The sequence below is a fragment of the Centropristis striata genome, chromosome 18, assembly GCF_030273125.1.
Source record: "Centropristis striata isolate RG_2023a ecotype Rhode Island chromosome 18, C.striata_1.0, whole genome shotgun sequence".
Classification (NCBI taxonomy): Eukaryota; Metazoa; Chordata; class Actinopteri; order Perciformes; family Serranidae; genus Centropristis; species Centropristis striata.
The window spans coordinates 35602182-35619208 of record NC_081534.1 but is presented as its reverse complement, the minus strand read 5'-3'; the positions used below and the strand labels follow the sequence as shown (position 1 = coordinate 35619208).

Here is a 17027-nt window from a genome sequence, read left to right as displayed (position 1 = left end):
TGTTTGCACAAAACTTCAAACCACAAACTAATTCAAAGAGAAACCTTTAAATTCATTCTCTCTCTCTCTCTCACACACCGTAAACACATTTATTGTTTTTTTCTGCTCCTGTTTTATCTGCAGCACCTGAACGCATCGTTTCCACAAAGTTCAGCCTTTTTCTGTTTTTTTCTTTCTTTTTTCTTTGAATAAAAGACTTTCAGAAACATTTGAAACCAAGAATGAGACACGTAACCTGCTGACAGACAGAGAGTGTGTGTGTGTGTGTGTGTGTGTGTGTGTGTGTGTGTGTGTGTGTGGGGAGAAAGAGGAAGACTTTCAGAAACACACATTTCCCTTTAATCGGTGGTGTGTGTCGTTGGTGTCATCCTCCTCAGCAGCAGCTCCCTCCAGCCTTCAGCCCGTGAGTTCTGCTCTTTATTTCTACTTTTATTTCTCTTTAAAACTTCCCTCGCTCCACTTCTCACTTTCCTCCTTTTTTTCCTCTCTGAGAGTTTTTTGTAAAAGTCTGAAATGTGGAATAGTTTGTCATTCTTCTGCCACAGTTCGTTTGCAGTTTTCATATTTTTTTAATGTCGTATTTATGTTTGACACGTTCAGAGATCTGATGTGAAACACACGATGATGTAATGAGTCCGATAACATCTTTTTGTGTCACTTTATCTTGAAAATCAACCGACAGGATGTGAACTTTCCTCCGACTCATTCTGTCTCAGCTGAGAGAAAAGATTCATATCGTCGTCTGTTCCTCATATTTACGTCTGCAGCTCTAACCTTTTTAAAAAGTTCACATATAAAGTCAACAGGAATCCACTTTAGAATCGAACAAACCTTCTGAAATGTTTAACTATCATCAACGTGCATGAACTCAACTGTTAACACCTCTTTTATAACGTCAGAGCTTCATTTCTCTACATTTACTTCTGTCGGCCATTATCTCTGAGGCAGGTTAAAGACGGATCAGGCAGGTTAAAGACAGATCAGGCAGGTTAAAGACAGATCAGGCAGGTAAAAGACAGATCAGGCAGGTTAAAGACGGATCAGGCAGGTTAAAGACATATCAGGCAGGTAAAAGACAGATCAGGCAGGTTAAAGACAGATCAGGCTGTTAAAAGACAGATGAGGCAGGTTAGAGACAGATGAGGCAGGTTAAAGACTGATCAGGCAGGTAAAAGACAAATCAGGTGGGTAAAATACAAATCAGGCAGGTTAAAGACAGATGAGGCAGGTTAAAGACAGATCAGGCAGGTTAAAGACAGATCAGGCAGGTTAGAGACAGATGAGGCAGGTTAGAGACAGATGAGGCAGGTTAAAGACAGATCAGGCAGGTTAGAGACAGATGAGGCAGGTTAAAGACAGATGAGGCAGGTTAGAGACAAATGAGGCAGGTTAAAGACAGGTGAGGCAGGTTAAAGACAAATGAGGCAGGTTAAAGACAGATCGGGCAGGGTAAAGACAGATCGGGCAGGTAAAAGACAGATCGGGCAGGTAAAAGACAGATCAGGCAGGTTAAAGACAGATCAGGCAGGTTAGAGACAGGTGAGGCAGGTTAAAGACAGGTGAGGCAGGTTAAAGACAGGTGAGGCAGGTTAAAGACAAATGAGGCAGGTTAAAGACAGATCGGGCAGGGTAAAGACAGATGAGGCAGGTTAAAGACAGATGAGGCAGGTTAAAGACAAATGAGGCAGGTTAAAGACAGATCAGGCAGGTTAAAGACAGATCAGGCAGGTTAAAGACAGATCAGGCAGGTTAGAGACAGATGAGGCAGGTTAGAGACAGATGAGGCAGGTTAAAGACAAATGAGGCAGGTTAAAGACAGATCAGGCAGGTTAAAGACAGATCAGGCAGGTTAAAGACAGATCAGGCAGGTTAGAGACAGATGAGGCAGGTTAGAGACAGATGAGGCAGGTTAAAGACAAATGAGGCAGGTTAAAGACAGATCAGGCAGGTTAAAGACAGATCAGGCAGGTTAAAGACAGATCAGGCAGGTTAGAGACAGACGAGGCAGGTTAAAGACAGATGAGGCAGGTTAGAGACAGATGAGGCAGGTTAAAGACAGATGAGGCAGGTTAAAGACAGATGAGGCAGGTTAGAGACAGATGAGGCAGGTTAAAGACAGATGAGGCAGGTTAAAGACAGATCAGGCAGGTTAAAGACAGATGAGGCAGGTTAAAGACAAATGAGGCAGGTTAAAGACAGATCAGGCAGGTTAAACACAGATCAGGCAGGTTAGAGACAGATGAGGCAGGTTAAAGACAGATGAGGCAGGTTAAAGACAGATGAGGCAGGTTAAAGACAGATCAGGCAGGTTAAAGACAGGTGAGGCAGGTTAAAGACAAATGAGGCAGGTTAAAGACAGATCAGGCAGGTAAAAGACAGATGAGGCAGGTTTAAGACGGATCGGGCAGGTTAAAGACAGATCAGGCAGGTGTGACACTAATATTTAACATAAACAACCTCCTTTAAGTTGATCTGCATTCCGAGCCTGAAGGTGTTTTATTTGTTTATTTGTTTGTTTGTTTGCCCCCAGCTGACATTTGAGAATACGGGAAGTCAGAGAGGACAAACTGAGCTGCAGAGAGCAGAAGTCAGAGCAGGAACAATGAGGCGTTTGAGGAACTGTCAGTAAAATCAGTCAACAAATCAATCAAGATCAGTTTTAATGTGCAGTCAGAGAGTCTGATGGGAGCTCAGGGTGTAGAATGAGCTGCTGACACCTCCAGGATCATCACAGCTCATCAAACTTTACAACAGGGGGCTCAAACTGGTGGCCCGCGGGCCAATTGTGGCCCTTGTGATGATATTTTGTGGCCCCCACCTTGATATGAAAGTTTAATGTGAGTTTTATATGAATGGCACTTTACTGTGTTGTGTGTGGAAGGTCCCTTTAATTACTGTTTTGGTCATTTTGTGTCTTTTTTTTTGTCATTTTGTGTCTTTTTTTGGTCATTTTGTGTATTTTCTTAGTCATATATATATATATATATATATATATATATATGTATTTGTACAGTGATCAGATGTTGTTGTGGTGTGATGAAGAGTTCAGAGGTCATTAATGGAGGTTTAGTTGACGCTGCAGACAGAAAGAACTCAATGACTCAAAGATCTCAAACAGTGACTGCAGGTATTTTATTCTCCTGCAGGTGACTAACTGGGTGGTGTGGTGGTGGTGGTGGTGGTGGTGTTTTGGTGGTGTGGTGGTGGTGTTTCCGCCTGCCGACACATGATGCAACATGTTACTGTGGTCACATACACACATCAGACAGAGTTAGTGCTGAGTTTACAGATACAGGGACAGATCAATACAACCAGACACACCAAATACTATCATAGTTATAGATGATAATCTCATCATTAACAGACAGACATGTTGGTGAAGTTGTGATTTAGCTGTTAAGAAATAGCAGCAACACTGATGTGAAATAATAAGATAAAGGATCCAGGAAGTGGTTCCTTCCTCCTTCCATCAGACTTTATAACTCGTCTCCGTCTGTCAGAGTCACTTTACAGAACTAAACTAAACTAAACTAAACTTTACTGAACTAAACTAAACTAAACTAAACTTTACTGAACTAAACTAAACTAAACTTTACTGTACTAAACTAAACTAAACTAAACTTTACTGTACTAAACTAAACTAAACTAAACTTTACTGAACTAAACTAAACTAAACTTTACTGTACTAAACTAAACTAAACTAAACTAAACTAAACTACTGTCTCTGTTCTCCTGTTCAACACTAATACTGGAACAGATGCTGCACTTCATATGTCAGAGCTCTTCATATTAATCATACTCATATTATATATCATATTTATACTATATTATTGTCCTTTTGCACATTCTACTTATTTACATATTCTTATACTCTTACTATATTATCTGTCCAAAATTTTGCATTGAAGTGAATGGGACGGCCGGGGAAAAAATGAGGGAAAAAGAACAATAATTGGAGATTTTTAAACATCTACTTCTCCGGCATAATTTCACCTAGAGACTCCATTTAAACTTCAAACAGTAGACACAAGTCTTGTGTATCGGTGTATTAATCCACGTTTCGATAGGTCATATAGTTTTTTATCAATCCCTGTTCAATGACCATGATCATTTTTGGAGAAATTCTGAGATTATAATGGGTGTGTATTGCACGGAATGTTCGTGTCACAGTGTGTGACGTCATCACCAGAGTGTAGAGGGAGAGAAAAAACTGTCAAAAAATAAATTTGAAAACTGCGCTCCAGGCCGCAAATTCCACTCTACAGAAATAATTTATACATAGAAACGTAGGAAAATGAGTCTTCTCCCTCACAATCCTCTGGTAAAGCTGTCAGAGTTATAGTTTGGGCGTAGGACGCACAGATGATCCACCAACACCACCAACAGCCTCATTGGCTCCCATATTAAAAACGCAGGGAGATTTCTGAAAAAGGGAGATGTAACAGTTTTTTTAGATCGCTCTAACAAAACTATTTTTTCATTTTTCTTAAAAAAAACATATGTAGACGTTGAGGAAGAACTCAGGACGCTCAAAGTGAAGTCGGATCAATGATAGGTATTATGGTTTTACTGTGATATACTACTATTATTATAGTGGCCTTCATCTTCTTCTTCTTTTTATTATTATTATTATTATTATTATTATTATATACATGTACTGTTGCTGCCATTACTATTATTTCTATATACTATGATATACTACTATTATTATACTGTCCTTATTGTTATTATTATTATTATTATTATTATTATTATATATTATTATTATTATTATATATTATATTATATATTATTATTATTATTGTTATTATTATTATTATATTATATACTATACTATTATATGCTGTCTAGTCACAATAACATTATTACCATCATGTCATCATCTACCTACCAACTGATCTTCTTTTTAACTTCTTAAGTGTCCTTGTTCTATTCTGTGTTGTTTTCTATTGTTGTTTTTATTTATGCTGTTGTTGTTTTTAATATTATTTTATTCTATTGTATTTTATTGTACTTAAATACCAGACAACAGAATTTCCCTTCGAGGATGAATAAAGTAATCCGTCTGTCTGTCTGTCTAAAGCAGGGGTCTCAAACTCAAATTACCTGGGGGCCGCTGGAGGCAGTATCAAAATGACCAAGAAAAGACACTAAACTACTAAAAAATGACAGAAAAAAACTAAATTACTTAGAAAAAGACACAAAATTACCCAAAAAAGGACACAAAATGACCAAAAAAGACACAAAATTACTAAAAAAGACATTATCTAAAAAATACACAAAATTACTAAAAAATACACAAAATGACCAAAAAAATACACAAAATTACTAAAAAAGACATTATCTAAAAAAGACACAAAATTACTAAAAAAGACATTATTTAAAAAAGACACAAAATGACAAAAAAGACACAAAATTACTTAAAAAAAGACAATTATTTTAAAAAGACACAAATTATTAAAAAAGACACAAAATGACCAAAGAAAGTAATTAAAGGGACCTTCCACACACAACACGGCAAAGTGCCATTCATATAAAACTCACATTAAACTTTCATATCAAGGTGGGGGCCACAAAATATCGTCACGAGGGCCACAATTGGCCCGCGGGCCGCCAGTTTGAGGCCCCTGGTCTAAATCAAATGATAATTGTCTAGATTGAGGGGTGAAGTGATTAAACGTTGAATATCAACGGTTGTGTGATGGGAGAGGATGAGACGTGAGAACAAAGGAAGCGTGGTGTTGTAAGTGAACCGCGTCAGGCTGAAGTGGGCTGAAGTGGGTCGCTGCTGCTGCTGGAGGCTCCACTGACCTGGTTTATTCTGCAGACTTCCTCTCCACCTGACAGCAACACACTCACACTGGCTCATCCTCAGCGACCACAACTGGAACACTCTGAGCTCGTCTCACCAGCACAACCAACTCTGTGCCACTTTCACATCATTTTAATATCTAATGCGCTTCGTTTGATGGTTTCACATCACAATCTGCAGTAATTTGTGTCCTGAGTCGACTCTGTGACGTCAAAACTACCTTTAAAGGTTTCACAGTAAAATACAAGAACACTTCATAGTTTCCTCTCAATGTTTCTGTTCACATCCAGCTCTCCTGTCCAGACGGCGGCAAACGTCACTTCTAATGTTTTAAAGACGGATCAGGCAGGTAAAAGACGGATCAGGCAGGTAAAAGACAGATGAGGCAGGTAAAAGACGGATCAGGCAGGTTAAAGACAGATGAGGCAGGTAAAAGACGGATTAGGCAGGTTAGAGACAGATCAGGCAAGTTAAAGACAGATGAGGCAGGTTAGAGACAGATGAGGCAGGTTAGAGACAGATCAGGCAGGTTAAAGACGGATTAGGCAGGTTAGAGACAGATCAGGCAAGTTAAAGACAGATGAGGCAGGTCAAAGACAGATGAGGCAGGTCAAAGACGGATTAGGCAGGTTAGAGACAGATCAGGCAAGTTAAAGACAGATGAGGCAGGTTAGAGACAGATGAGCCAGGTTAGAGACAGATCAGGCAGGTTAAAGACAGATCAGGCAAGTTAAAGACAGATGAGGCAGGTTAGAGACAGATGAGGCAGGTTAGAGACAGATGAGGCAGGTATGACCTGATTTTTTTTTTTTTTCACTTTGACTTACTGGATCAACATTTCAACAAAAAAAAAAAACACCAAAAACACACCAAATTACAAAAACACACAAAAAACATACTTTTTACATTTTTTTTATTTTTTACAAAAAAAAACCCACACAAAAACGCACTTAAAACAGGCAGGTTAGAGACGGATCAGGCAGGTTAAAGACAGATCAGGCAGGTTAGAGACAGATGAGGCAGGTTAAAGACAGATCAGGCAGGTTAGAGACAGATCAGGCAGGTTAGAGACAGATCAGGCAGGTTAAAGACAGATCAGGCAGGTTAGAGACAGATGAGGCAGGTTAGAGACAGATCAGGCAGGTTAGAGACAGATCAGGCAGGTTAGAGACAGATCAGGCAGGTTAAAGACTGATCAGGCAGGTTAGAGATCGATCAGGCAGGTTAGAGAGATGAGGCAGGTTAGAGACAGATGAGGCAGGTTAGAGACAGATGAGGCAGGTTAAAGACAGATCAGGCAGGTTAGAGACAGATCAGGCAGGTTAAAGACAGATGAGGCAGGTTAGAGACAGATGAGGCAGGTTAGAGACAGATCAGGCAGGTTAAAGACAGATCAGGCAGGTTAGAGACAGATCAGGCAGGTTAGAGACAGATGAGGCAGGTTAGAGACAGATGAGGCAGGTTAAAGACAGATCAGGCAGGTTAGAGACAGATCAGGCAGGTTAGAGACAGATCAGGCAGGTTAAAGACAGATGAGGCAGGTTAGAGACAGATGAGGCAGGTTAGAGACAGATCAGGCAGGTTAGAGACAGATGAGGCAGGTTAGAGACAGATCAGGCAGGTTAGAGATAGATCAGGCAGGTTAAAGACAGATGAGGCAGGTTAGAGACAGATGAGGCAGGTTAAAGACAGATGAGGCAGGTTAGAGACAGATGAGGCAGGTTAGAGACAGATGAGGCAGGTTAAAGACAGATGAGGCAGGTTAAAGACAGATGAGGCAGGTTAGAGACAGATGAGGCAGGTTAGAGACAGATCAGGCAGGTTAGAGACAGATGAGGCAGGTTAGAGACAGATGAGGCAGGTTAGAGACAGATGAGGCAGGTTAAAGACAGATGAGGCAGGTTAAAGACAGATGAGGCAGGTTAGAGACAGATCAGGCAGGTTAGAGACAGATCAGGCAGGTTAAAGACAAAGGGACTAAAGACACGGCTGTACCTCTGTATTTTAAATGTAAACGTTACTCTTTAAACTCTTCGTGCGTGGTGTTTTCGTGTTTGAGGTTCATAAAGTTTTATTTTGATGATGACGTCCTCCTGATGGACAAAGGTCTGTCCACTCCCTGTCGGTCCCACTGAAGCTCCTCCTGGTTCACAGCCGTCTCCAGACACAAAGACTTTCCCTTCAGCCGTTCTCTCTTCTCTCTCTGACTCTCTGTCACTGACTTCTCTGATGTTTCAGGACTCCAGTTTGTATTTCAGACGTGCTGATTTTAATCACAACTTTAAAATCTGGAGCTTTATTTCTTTTCAGAGTCCAACAGGAAACATTTGGTGTCATCCAGTGAAATTCTCTTCTTGTGTTTCTCTGCCAGAGTCACACTGAGAACTTCTCTGAAGCATTTTCACTCGTGGACGTGACCTTGTTGCTTGAATTCTGGTCAGTACTTTCTTTTATTCAGCTCCTCTGTTTCTGTCTCAGTCCGTTGACTTGTTGTATTGTTTAGAGGTGAATAGAAGCTCATCAGGAGTTTTAACCCTCTGGAGTTTGGGGCTAGTTTGTCAGTTTTTGACTCCTTTTCATTCTGCCTGTATATAAACCACTTAAAGATCGTTACCATGACGTGTTGGTATCATTGTTTTCAGCACAACCTCACCTAGATGACCTGATTATTATTTTTTTTCACTTTGACTTACTGGATCAACATTTCAACAAAAAAACACACACCAAAAACACACAAAATTACAAAAACAAAAAACATACTTTTTTACGTTGTTTTTATTTTTTACCAAAAAACCCCCACAAAAACACACTTAAAACACTTTCTTTCTTTCTTTTTTTTTACAATTTTTTTTTTTCTACAAAAAACACAAAAACAAACAAAAATTGACAAAAACATCAAAGACAAAATGCTGCATTAAAAATGATGAATGCAAACTGTAAAATTTGAAAAACCTGCAAAAACCTAAACGTGGTCGAGGTGTTTTTTTAAACCTTTGCTGAAATAGAGTTGATGCATTTAATGTGACATGTAAACTTGTGTAAAAGCCAAAACTGTCGAGTTGAGCTGCAGCAGGAAACATGCTGATGTTTCTACGTGGTGACGTGATGAAGAAGAGCTGCGGAGCTTCATGACTCCAGACGGATCTTTGCTTTGCTCCATAGTTTCTGTTTGAGTGGTTTTCTGGTTAAATCCTCGTGTCACCGCTCTGTAAACTGTCCAAATAAACCCAGAGCCAGGATTCACACCAAAAGACACAATGAAACACCAATAAATTAAAGTAAACAAGACGGACATCAAATAACGACCAAACTTATCACATTTGTCTTCAATATGTATAAATATGCTCCTTTTTACATACAGTCATGGAGAACATGGTTAGACCTCCTTGTTTTCTCTAATATCTTCTTCATTTTAATGTCTGGTTCAACTAAAGGTTCATTTGTTTGGACAAATATAATGATAACAACAATAACATCTGATAAGAGTTTAATTATAGAGCTGATATCTAGACATTTAACATGGTTTTATTCATAATGATTCTGGTTATTATCAAGAAAACGATGGAAAATCTGCCTCTGCTCTGCTCCTTTCAGCCGACCCTCTCCTCCCACTCCTCAGAGAGTGCTACCAAGAGTTTAAACTAATAATAATAATAATAATAATAATACATTTGTAATGCACTTTACATTAGAGGGAATCTCAAAGTGCTGCAGCTTAAAAGCATAACAGTCTGATCCTAAAAAGGAAGAAAGAAAAAGTATACATATCTATACACATAATCTAAAAACCATCTAGATGGGAGGAACCAAAGGTTTTGCTAAAAAGGAAAGTTTTTAGTCCTTTTTTAAAGTGTCTGTGGACTGTGGAGCCCTCAGGACGGTTCCACGGTGCTGAGTCTGGTTGTGGTGGGTGCAGCGGAGGGACAGGGAGTTTTGTGGGGTGAGTAGTTCTTAGTGATATAAAGGAGTGTTTCTGTAGATGCATTGATGAGTTAGAAGGGAAACCTGATATTCAGTCCTGGTGGAAACAGGGAGACTCTCCTCAGGATCCTCCTGCAGAGTTCTGGAGGTACTGCAGTAAACTAGAGTGTTTCTAGTCCTGATTTAAAGGAGCTGACCTCACATCTACAGCTAGTAACTGAAAGCTTCCTCACCTGCTTAGTTGGCAAAGGTGAGTTAAGGGTCCGTTTTTACCCCCAGGTTGGTAACTGAGGAAGAGGAGGAGAGGAGGAGGAGGAGGAGGAGAGGAGGAGGAGGAGGAGGAGGAGGAGGAGGAGGAGGAGAGGAGAGGAGAGGAGGAGAGGAGAGGAGAGGAGAGGAGAGGAGAGGAGAGGAGAGGAGAGGAGGAGGAGGAGGAGGAGGAGAGGAGAGGAGAGGAGAGGAGAGGAGGAGGAGGAGGAGGAGAGGAGAGGAGAGGAGAGGAGAGGAGAGGAGAGGAGAGGAGAGGAGAGGAGAGGAGAGGAGAGGAGAGGAGAGGAGGAGGAGGAGAGGAGAGGAGGATGTTGTGGCCAGAGAAGCTGATGCTTGTTATGAGCGATGACGAAAGTCTTTGATCCGTCTGAGACGCTGCGCAGAACCTCCAGGAAACGTTCCTCCTGGTGTTTCTGGTGTTTCTGGTGTTTCTGGTGTTTCTGGTGTTTCTGGTGGTGAAGCTGCTGAATGACTCCGTGTGTTCTGTCCTTCACAGCCGAAGATGATGAAGCACTCGGAGGAGAACGTGTCCACCCAGACAGATTACCCAGACTTCAACATGAGCACCACCCTGGACTACGACTACGACTACCCGCTGGTTCCCCCGTGTTCCCACCAGAACAACCAGAGCATCGAGCTGGTGGTGGGCCCCTACATCCACTCCATCATCTGCCTGCTGGGGCTGGTGGGCAACAGCCTGGTGATCGTCACCTACGCCTTCTACAAGAGGACCAAGTCCATGACGGACGTGTTCCTGCTGAACGTGGCCGTGGCCGACCTGCTGTTCGTGGCCTCGCTGCCGCTCATCGTCTACAACGAGCTGTCGTCGTGGTCGATGGGGCCGGTGGCGTGCAAGCTGCTGCGTGGCTCCTACAGCGTGAACCTGTACAGCGGCACGCTGCTGCTGGCCTGCATCAGCACCGACCGCTACGTCGCCATCGTGCAGGCCCGCCGCAGCTTCAAGCTGCGCTCGCTGCCGTACAGCCGCGTCATCTGCGGCGGCGTCTGGGCGGCGGCGCTGCTGCTGTCCGTCCCCACCTTCTACTTCTACGACCGCTACGAGCCGTCCCACATGGACCACTTCCTGGACGACGAGGTCGCCCCGAGCGCGCCGCAGTTCGTCTGCGAGTTCAGGTTCGTGGACAACGCCACGGCCATGGTGACCAAGATGGCGGTGCCCAGCACCCAGCTGGCCGTGGGCTTCTTCCTGCCGCTGCTCGTCATGGTGTTCTGCTACGCCGCCGTCATCGCCACGCTGCTGAAGGCCAGGAACTTCCAGCGCCACAAGGCGGTGCGGGTGGTGCTGGCGGTGGTGGCGGTGTTCATCGTGTGCCACCTGCCCTACAACGTGGCGCTGCTGATGGACACCGCCACCATGTTCCAGCTGCAGAGCTGCGAGCAGGCGGACGCGCTGCAGGCCGCCAAGACGGTGGCGCAGACGGTGGCGTACCTGCACTGCTGCCTGAACCCGGTGCTGTACGCCTTCGTGGGCGTGAAGTTCAGGAACCACTTCCGGAGGATCGTCCAGGACCTGTGGTGTCTGGGGAAGAGGTACATCGCCCCGCGCCGCTTCTCCAGAGCCACCTCCGAGGTCTACGTGTCCGCCCGCCGCTCCGTGGACGGGTCCAGTGAGAACGGTTCCTCCTTCACCATGTGAGGACCCCGAACAACACGGGGACCGCTGGAGCCGCCGGACGGCCGAACCGGACTCGAGTCTTTTTGACCAGTCTTTAACCTTTTATCAGGTGAAGAACTATATTTGGTAACTTCAGGTGATATTACGGGAAAAAAGTTGCAAATTTACTAGAAAAAAAGTTACAGATTTAAGAGATTTAAAGTGGCAAATCTGCGCGAAAAAAGTCGCAGATTTACGAGAAAAAAGTGGGAAAAAGCAACTTTTTCCTCCCAGATTCACCACTTTAACCCTTAATAGGACACTCATTGAAATACTTGCAAATTCCAAATTTCAACCCTAGAGAATATTGGACGATATTACATACAGCCAGAATGTGTAAAAAAAAAAAACCTACGAAAATAATATTTTGAGAAAAATGTTTACTAGATTAAAGTGGCAAATCTACGAGAAAAAAATTGCACAGATTTATGAGACTTAAAGTGGGAAAAAAGTTGCTTTTTTCTCACTTTAAGTCTTTTAAATTTGCAACTTTTTTCTCGAAATAATACCTGAAGTTACCAAATATAGTTCTTCGCCTGATAAAGGGTTAATGCTTTTATTGTGAAATTCTGCAGTTTGACCTCTTTAGGACTTTGTTGAAATAGAAAACCTAACACATTTTTTATGTCATTTTACATTTTTTTTCTCCGTCATTTTATATCTTTTTGGTCAATTTACGTCTTTTTTTAATCATTTGACTTTTTTTGCAATTTTACGTTTTTTTTCGTCATTTTACACATTTTTAAAAATCATTTTTGTCATTTTAAGTCTTTTATTTGGTCATTTTACGTGTTTTTTTTTGTGGTAATTTTACTTTTTTTTTTGGTCATTTTACATCTTTTATGTCATTTTACATTTTCTTTAATCATTTTATATTTTGTTCTAAATTTGATGTCCTTTTTTGTAACTTGATCTCTTTTATTTGGCCATTTTACATCTTTTTTTGTCATTTTGCGTGAAACGTCTGTATTTAAAGTAACCCAAACCTGTTGTACAAATGTTTCCAAGTCCAAAAAAATAAATGTATCATGATGTGTGATAGGTAACGCATCGTTCTTCTTCCACTGTTTTCGTTTATTATAAAAGAAAAGCAGCCGTGAAGTTCTCTGCTGTGATGAAACAGTAACGATCCAACAAATGTAATGATTTGTCGGTTTATTTGGTCCTGAACGTGTTTTATTTTGGTCTTTTCTCTCTTTGAACTCAATCAGAAGATGGAGAGTTTTGTTTGTTACTGAAGTTTCTCCACTTTGGATTTAATTTAGATGTAAAACATCAGAGTGAACTCTGTAACCTTTAAACTGCTGTAATATTTGACTTCTGGTATTGTTTTTATAACATTGAACGAACCTGATGAATGTTTAGATTAAATAAATGTTTGCTTTGAATACGTTTATTTTTACTGTTATCATGTCCAAATGATGATAATTCAACTCTGAACTTTCCCAGCAGTGAACACCAGGTGGCAGCAGCACAACAGCTGCTATTAATGCTGCTTCTCCTTTTAGTTCCCAAACGCTACTTCAAGGTTCCCTACCCACACCTTTTAGTTCCCAAATGCCCTGCACAAAATTTGGTTCCCAAATGTATCACATACACTTAAGTTCCCAAACAACCCACACACTTTTTTGTTCCCAAACATTTCAAACCTTTTAGTTCCCAAACGTCCCACATACACTTTAGTTCCCAAATGTCCCACATACACTTTAGTTCCTAAATGTCCCATACTTTTTTTTGTTCCCAAATGACCCACAAGGTCCCACGCACCTTTAGTTCCCAAATGTCCCACATACACTTAATTTCCCAAATTCCCCACATTTTTGAGTTCCCAAGTGTCCCATATATATTTTAAGTTCCCAAACGTCCCACACACCTTTTAGTTCCCAAATGCCCTGCACAAAATGTGGTTCCCAAATGTATCACATACACTTAAGTTCCCAAACAACCCACACACTTTTTTGTTCCCAAACATTTCAAACCTTTTAGTTCCCAAACGTCCCACACACCTTTTTGTTCCCAAGCGTCCCACACTCCTTTTAGTTCCCAAACATCCCACACACCTTTTAGTTCCCAAGCGTCCCACACTCCTTTTAGTTCCCAAACGTCCCACACTCCTTTTAGTTCCCAAACGTCCCCACTCCTTTTAGTTCCCAAACGTCCCACACTCCTTTTAGTTCCCAAACGTCCCACACTCCTTTTAGTTCCCAAACGTCCCACACACATTTAGTTCCCAAACGTCCCACACACCTTTTAGTTCCCAAACGTCCCACACACATTTTAGTTCCCAAACGCCCCACAGACCTTTTAGTTCCCAAATGTCCCACACACCTTTTAGTTCCCAAACGTCCCACAAACACTTTAGTTCCCAAATGCCCTACACAAAATTTGGTTCCCAAATGCATCACAAACATTTTAGTTCCCAAACGTCCCATACACTTTTCAGTTCCCAAACGTCCCACAAATACTTTAGTTCCCAAATGCCCTGCACAAAATGTGGTTGTCCCACATACTCTTTTGTTCCCAAACGTCCCACACCGGAGGGTTAAACAACTACCTTTTTCAAAACCATTAAAAACAATTTATTTAAAAACTATTAGAAAAACTACTATAACTATTTTATTGTTTTGTAATTTTTTTAAATTATTTTTTTACATTTTTTATAAACGTTCTTTTTAGTTTTCGGCGTTGTTTTTTTTTTATTTTTTTACTCGCTTTTAATGTTTTGTTTAATTTTTTTTTACTGTATTTACTTTTTACAGTTTTTTATTGTTTAGTTTTATTATTTTAAACTTATTTTAAACTGTTTTTGTTGTTTTGTTTTAACAGATTTTTTAATAATTTTGTAACTGTTTTTTAGATTTCTTTAAAACTATTTTTATTGTTTTGTACTTTTTTACATTCTTATTAATTTTTTTTTTCAGTTTTCAGCATTGTTTTACTGTGTTTTATTTTTTAAATGTTTTTATTTATTTATTTATTAACTTTTTATTATAGTTTTTTTACTGTATTTACTTTTTACAGTTTTTTATTGTTATTTATATTTTAGACTTATTTTAAAGTTTTTTTGTTGTTTTGTTTTTATGTTGTTTTATTTTATTTTTACTAGTCTTTCATCGTTTTTTACTTTTTACAGATTTTTTTAGTGTTTTCTGGTTTTTGACCGTTTCAGGAGTTTTTAAGAGTTTAAAACAACAAAAGACACGAAGAAGATTTGAGATAATTGATGGACGAGTTCATGTTTTCATTATTATTATTGATGATGAAAATATTATGTGAGATTTATTGATAATGAAGAGAGTTTCTTTCATAATAAAAGCTGTAAATAACCTTCAGCTCTTTAATAGATTATTAATATTACTGAGAAACGACTGAAGCCTGGTGACGTTTATTAATAATACATTTATAATAAAAATAAAAACAGAGAGAAATGATTTCAGGTTTATTGAGTTTATTCATCTCATAATGTTCTCAACCTTTATTATCATTAACAGCTTTAATTCATCATTAAGTCATTTTATTACAGATTAATAACTATAACTGTTTCAATAAAAGGTCAAATAAACATAAAACACTTGTTTTACAGATACATTCTTTAAAAATGCAGATAATCAACAGTAAATATCTGTGTTTTAATATTAATATCTGCAGAATAACTAAAGTTTTTTATGTTAATATGACGGAAAGTTTTACTGCTTTTATTTTGACGGTCAGGAAACACAAAGTTTCCTTTAGTTTACATTCAGAAATATGATTATTTATGTATTTAACACAGAATTCACTTTAGCATTCAAACATTAAACAGTTAAATAAAACTGTAAATTAATCTATAAAGTCCCGTTATATTCATTTACAGGTTTTTTCATGCTTAATATTTGTAATAAAAGTAATTTACTGTTTTATGGCATTTGCACTTAATGTAAAAAAACAAGAAGAACCTGAAAATAACAGAAAAAATCTTTACAGACAAACTTTAAACATTCAGAGAGTCCTCGAGTCCAAGAGTCATAGAGTCATAGAGTCCAAGAGTCATAGAGTCCTCGAGTCCTCGAGTCATAGAGTCATAGAGTCATAGAGTCACAGAGTCACAGAGTCCTCGAGTCATAGAGTCATAGAGTCATAGAGTCATAGAGTCACAGAGTCCAAGGCACCGTAAGGACCGGACCGGTGCTGCTCTCCACACGGGTCGGTTGGTTCAGGTCGGTTCGGGTCCATTGTCTCGGTTCGGGTCGGTTCGGTTCAGGTCGGTTCGGGTCGGTTCGGGTCGGTTGGTTCAGGTCGGTTCGGGTCGGTTCGGGTCGGTTCGGGTCTGTTGGTTCAGGTCTGTTGGTTCAGGTCTGTTCGGGTCCATTGTCTCGGTTCGGGTCTGTTGGTTCAGGTCGGTTCGGGTCGGTTCGGGTCTGTTGGTTCAGGTCGGTTCGGGTCTGTTGGTTCGGGTCCATCGTCTCGGGTCGGGTCGGGTCGGGGGTCCTGGTCCAGGCAGAGGACGAACGGGACCAGCCCCCCCCGGGTCTCGGGCGGGGAGGGCAGGAGCTCCGGCAGGAAGCCCTCCTGCTCCTCCTGCTCCTCCTGCTCCTCCTGCACCTCCAGCTGCAGCGTCTGGCTCCGGTTGACGCAGTAGATCCGGTCCCCGAGCACCGCGCAGCGGAAGGGCCGCGGGTCGGGCAGCGGGAAGGCGGAGCCTCCGGTCCACGCCTTCACCACCGTGTTGTACTTGTACACGTTGACGCCCGCGCGCTCCCGGTCCACGTCGAAGCGGTACAGCAGGTTCCGGTGCGCCACCATGTCGGTGGAGCGGCGGCGGCTCTCGTTGAACGGACACTCCTCCCACTCGTCCCGGCGGGAGTCGTAGCGCAGCATCCGGTAGAAGAGCGAGCCGCCCGACACGAAGAGCGCGCCGCCGCACGCCGTCGCCTCGTGCGCCACGGCGAACGCGCCCTTGGGCAGCGGGGCCACCGGGGCCCAGCGGGCCTCCCGGGGGTCGTAGCGCTCCACGGAGAACAGACACTCGCCCCCCACGGCGTACAGCAGCCCGTCCATGGCCACCAGCCGCAGCTGGGTGCGGGGCTGGCGGAGCGGCGCCGCGGGGCTCCAGAGGCGCGTGGGCGGGTTGAAGCAGAACACCCGGTCGGAGGCCCGGGGCCCGTCGGCGCCCCCCGCCACGAACAGGTAGTTGTAGAGGGTGCACATCCCGGAGCCCCGGGCCGGGACCTCCTCCGGCAGGCTGGTCAGCACCTCCCAGCGCCTCCGCTCCGGGTGGAGGCTCCAGACCCGCCGGGGCCCCCCGGGGCGCTCCTGCAGCGGGCTGCGGGGCCCCCCGGCCCGCTGCGGCGGCTCGCTGCTCTCGGCCAC

At 42.2% G+C, this 17027-nt stretch overlaps 2 protein-coding genes across 2 annotated transcripts in view; one reads left to right on the top strand and one right to left on the bottom strand.

Annotated features, from left to right (window-relative positions):
* The first annotated feature begins 7804 nt into the window (after positions 1 to 7804).
* On the top strand, positions 7805 to 12042 carry ccr6a (chemokine (C-C motif) receptor 6a). Its single transcript, XM_059356125.1, has 2 exons — positions 7805 to 8248; positions 10500 to 12042. Exon 2 carries the CDS (start codon positions 10506 to 10508, stop codon positions 11658 to 11660), a length of 1155 nt encoding a protein of 384 aa, XP_059212108.1. The 5' UTR covers positions 7805 to 8248; positions 10500 to 10505; the 3' UTR covers positions 11661 to 12042.
* A 4007-nt stretch (positions 12043 to 16049) lies between these two features.
* The window catches only part of LOC131990769 (kelch repeat and BTB domain-containing protein 11-like), a 1265-nt gene continuing 287 nt past the window's right edge, over positions 16050 to 17027 (bottom strand). The window contains exon 1 of the mRNA XM_059355884.1: positions 16050 to 17027. This exon is cut by the window's right edge and continues 287 nt beyond it. Within this exon, the coding sequence (XP_059211867.1) occupies positions 16050 to 17027 (978 nt within the window).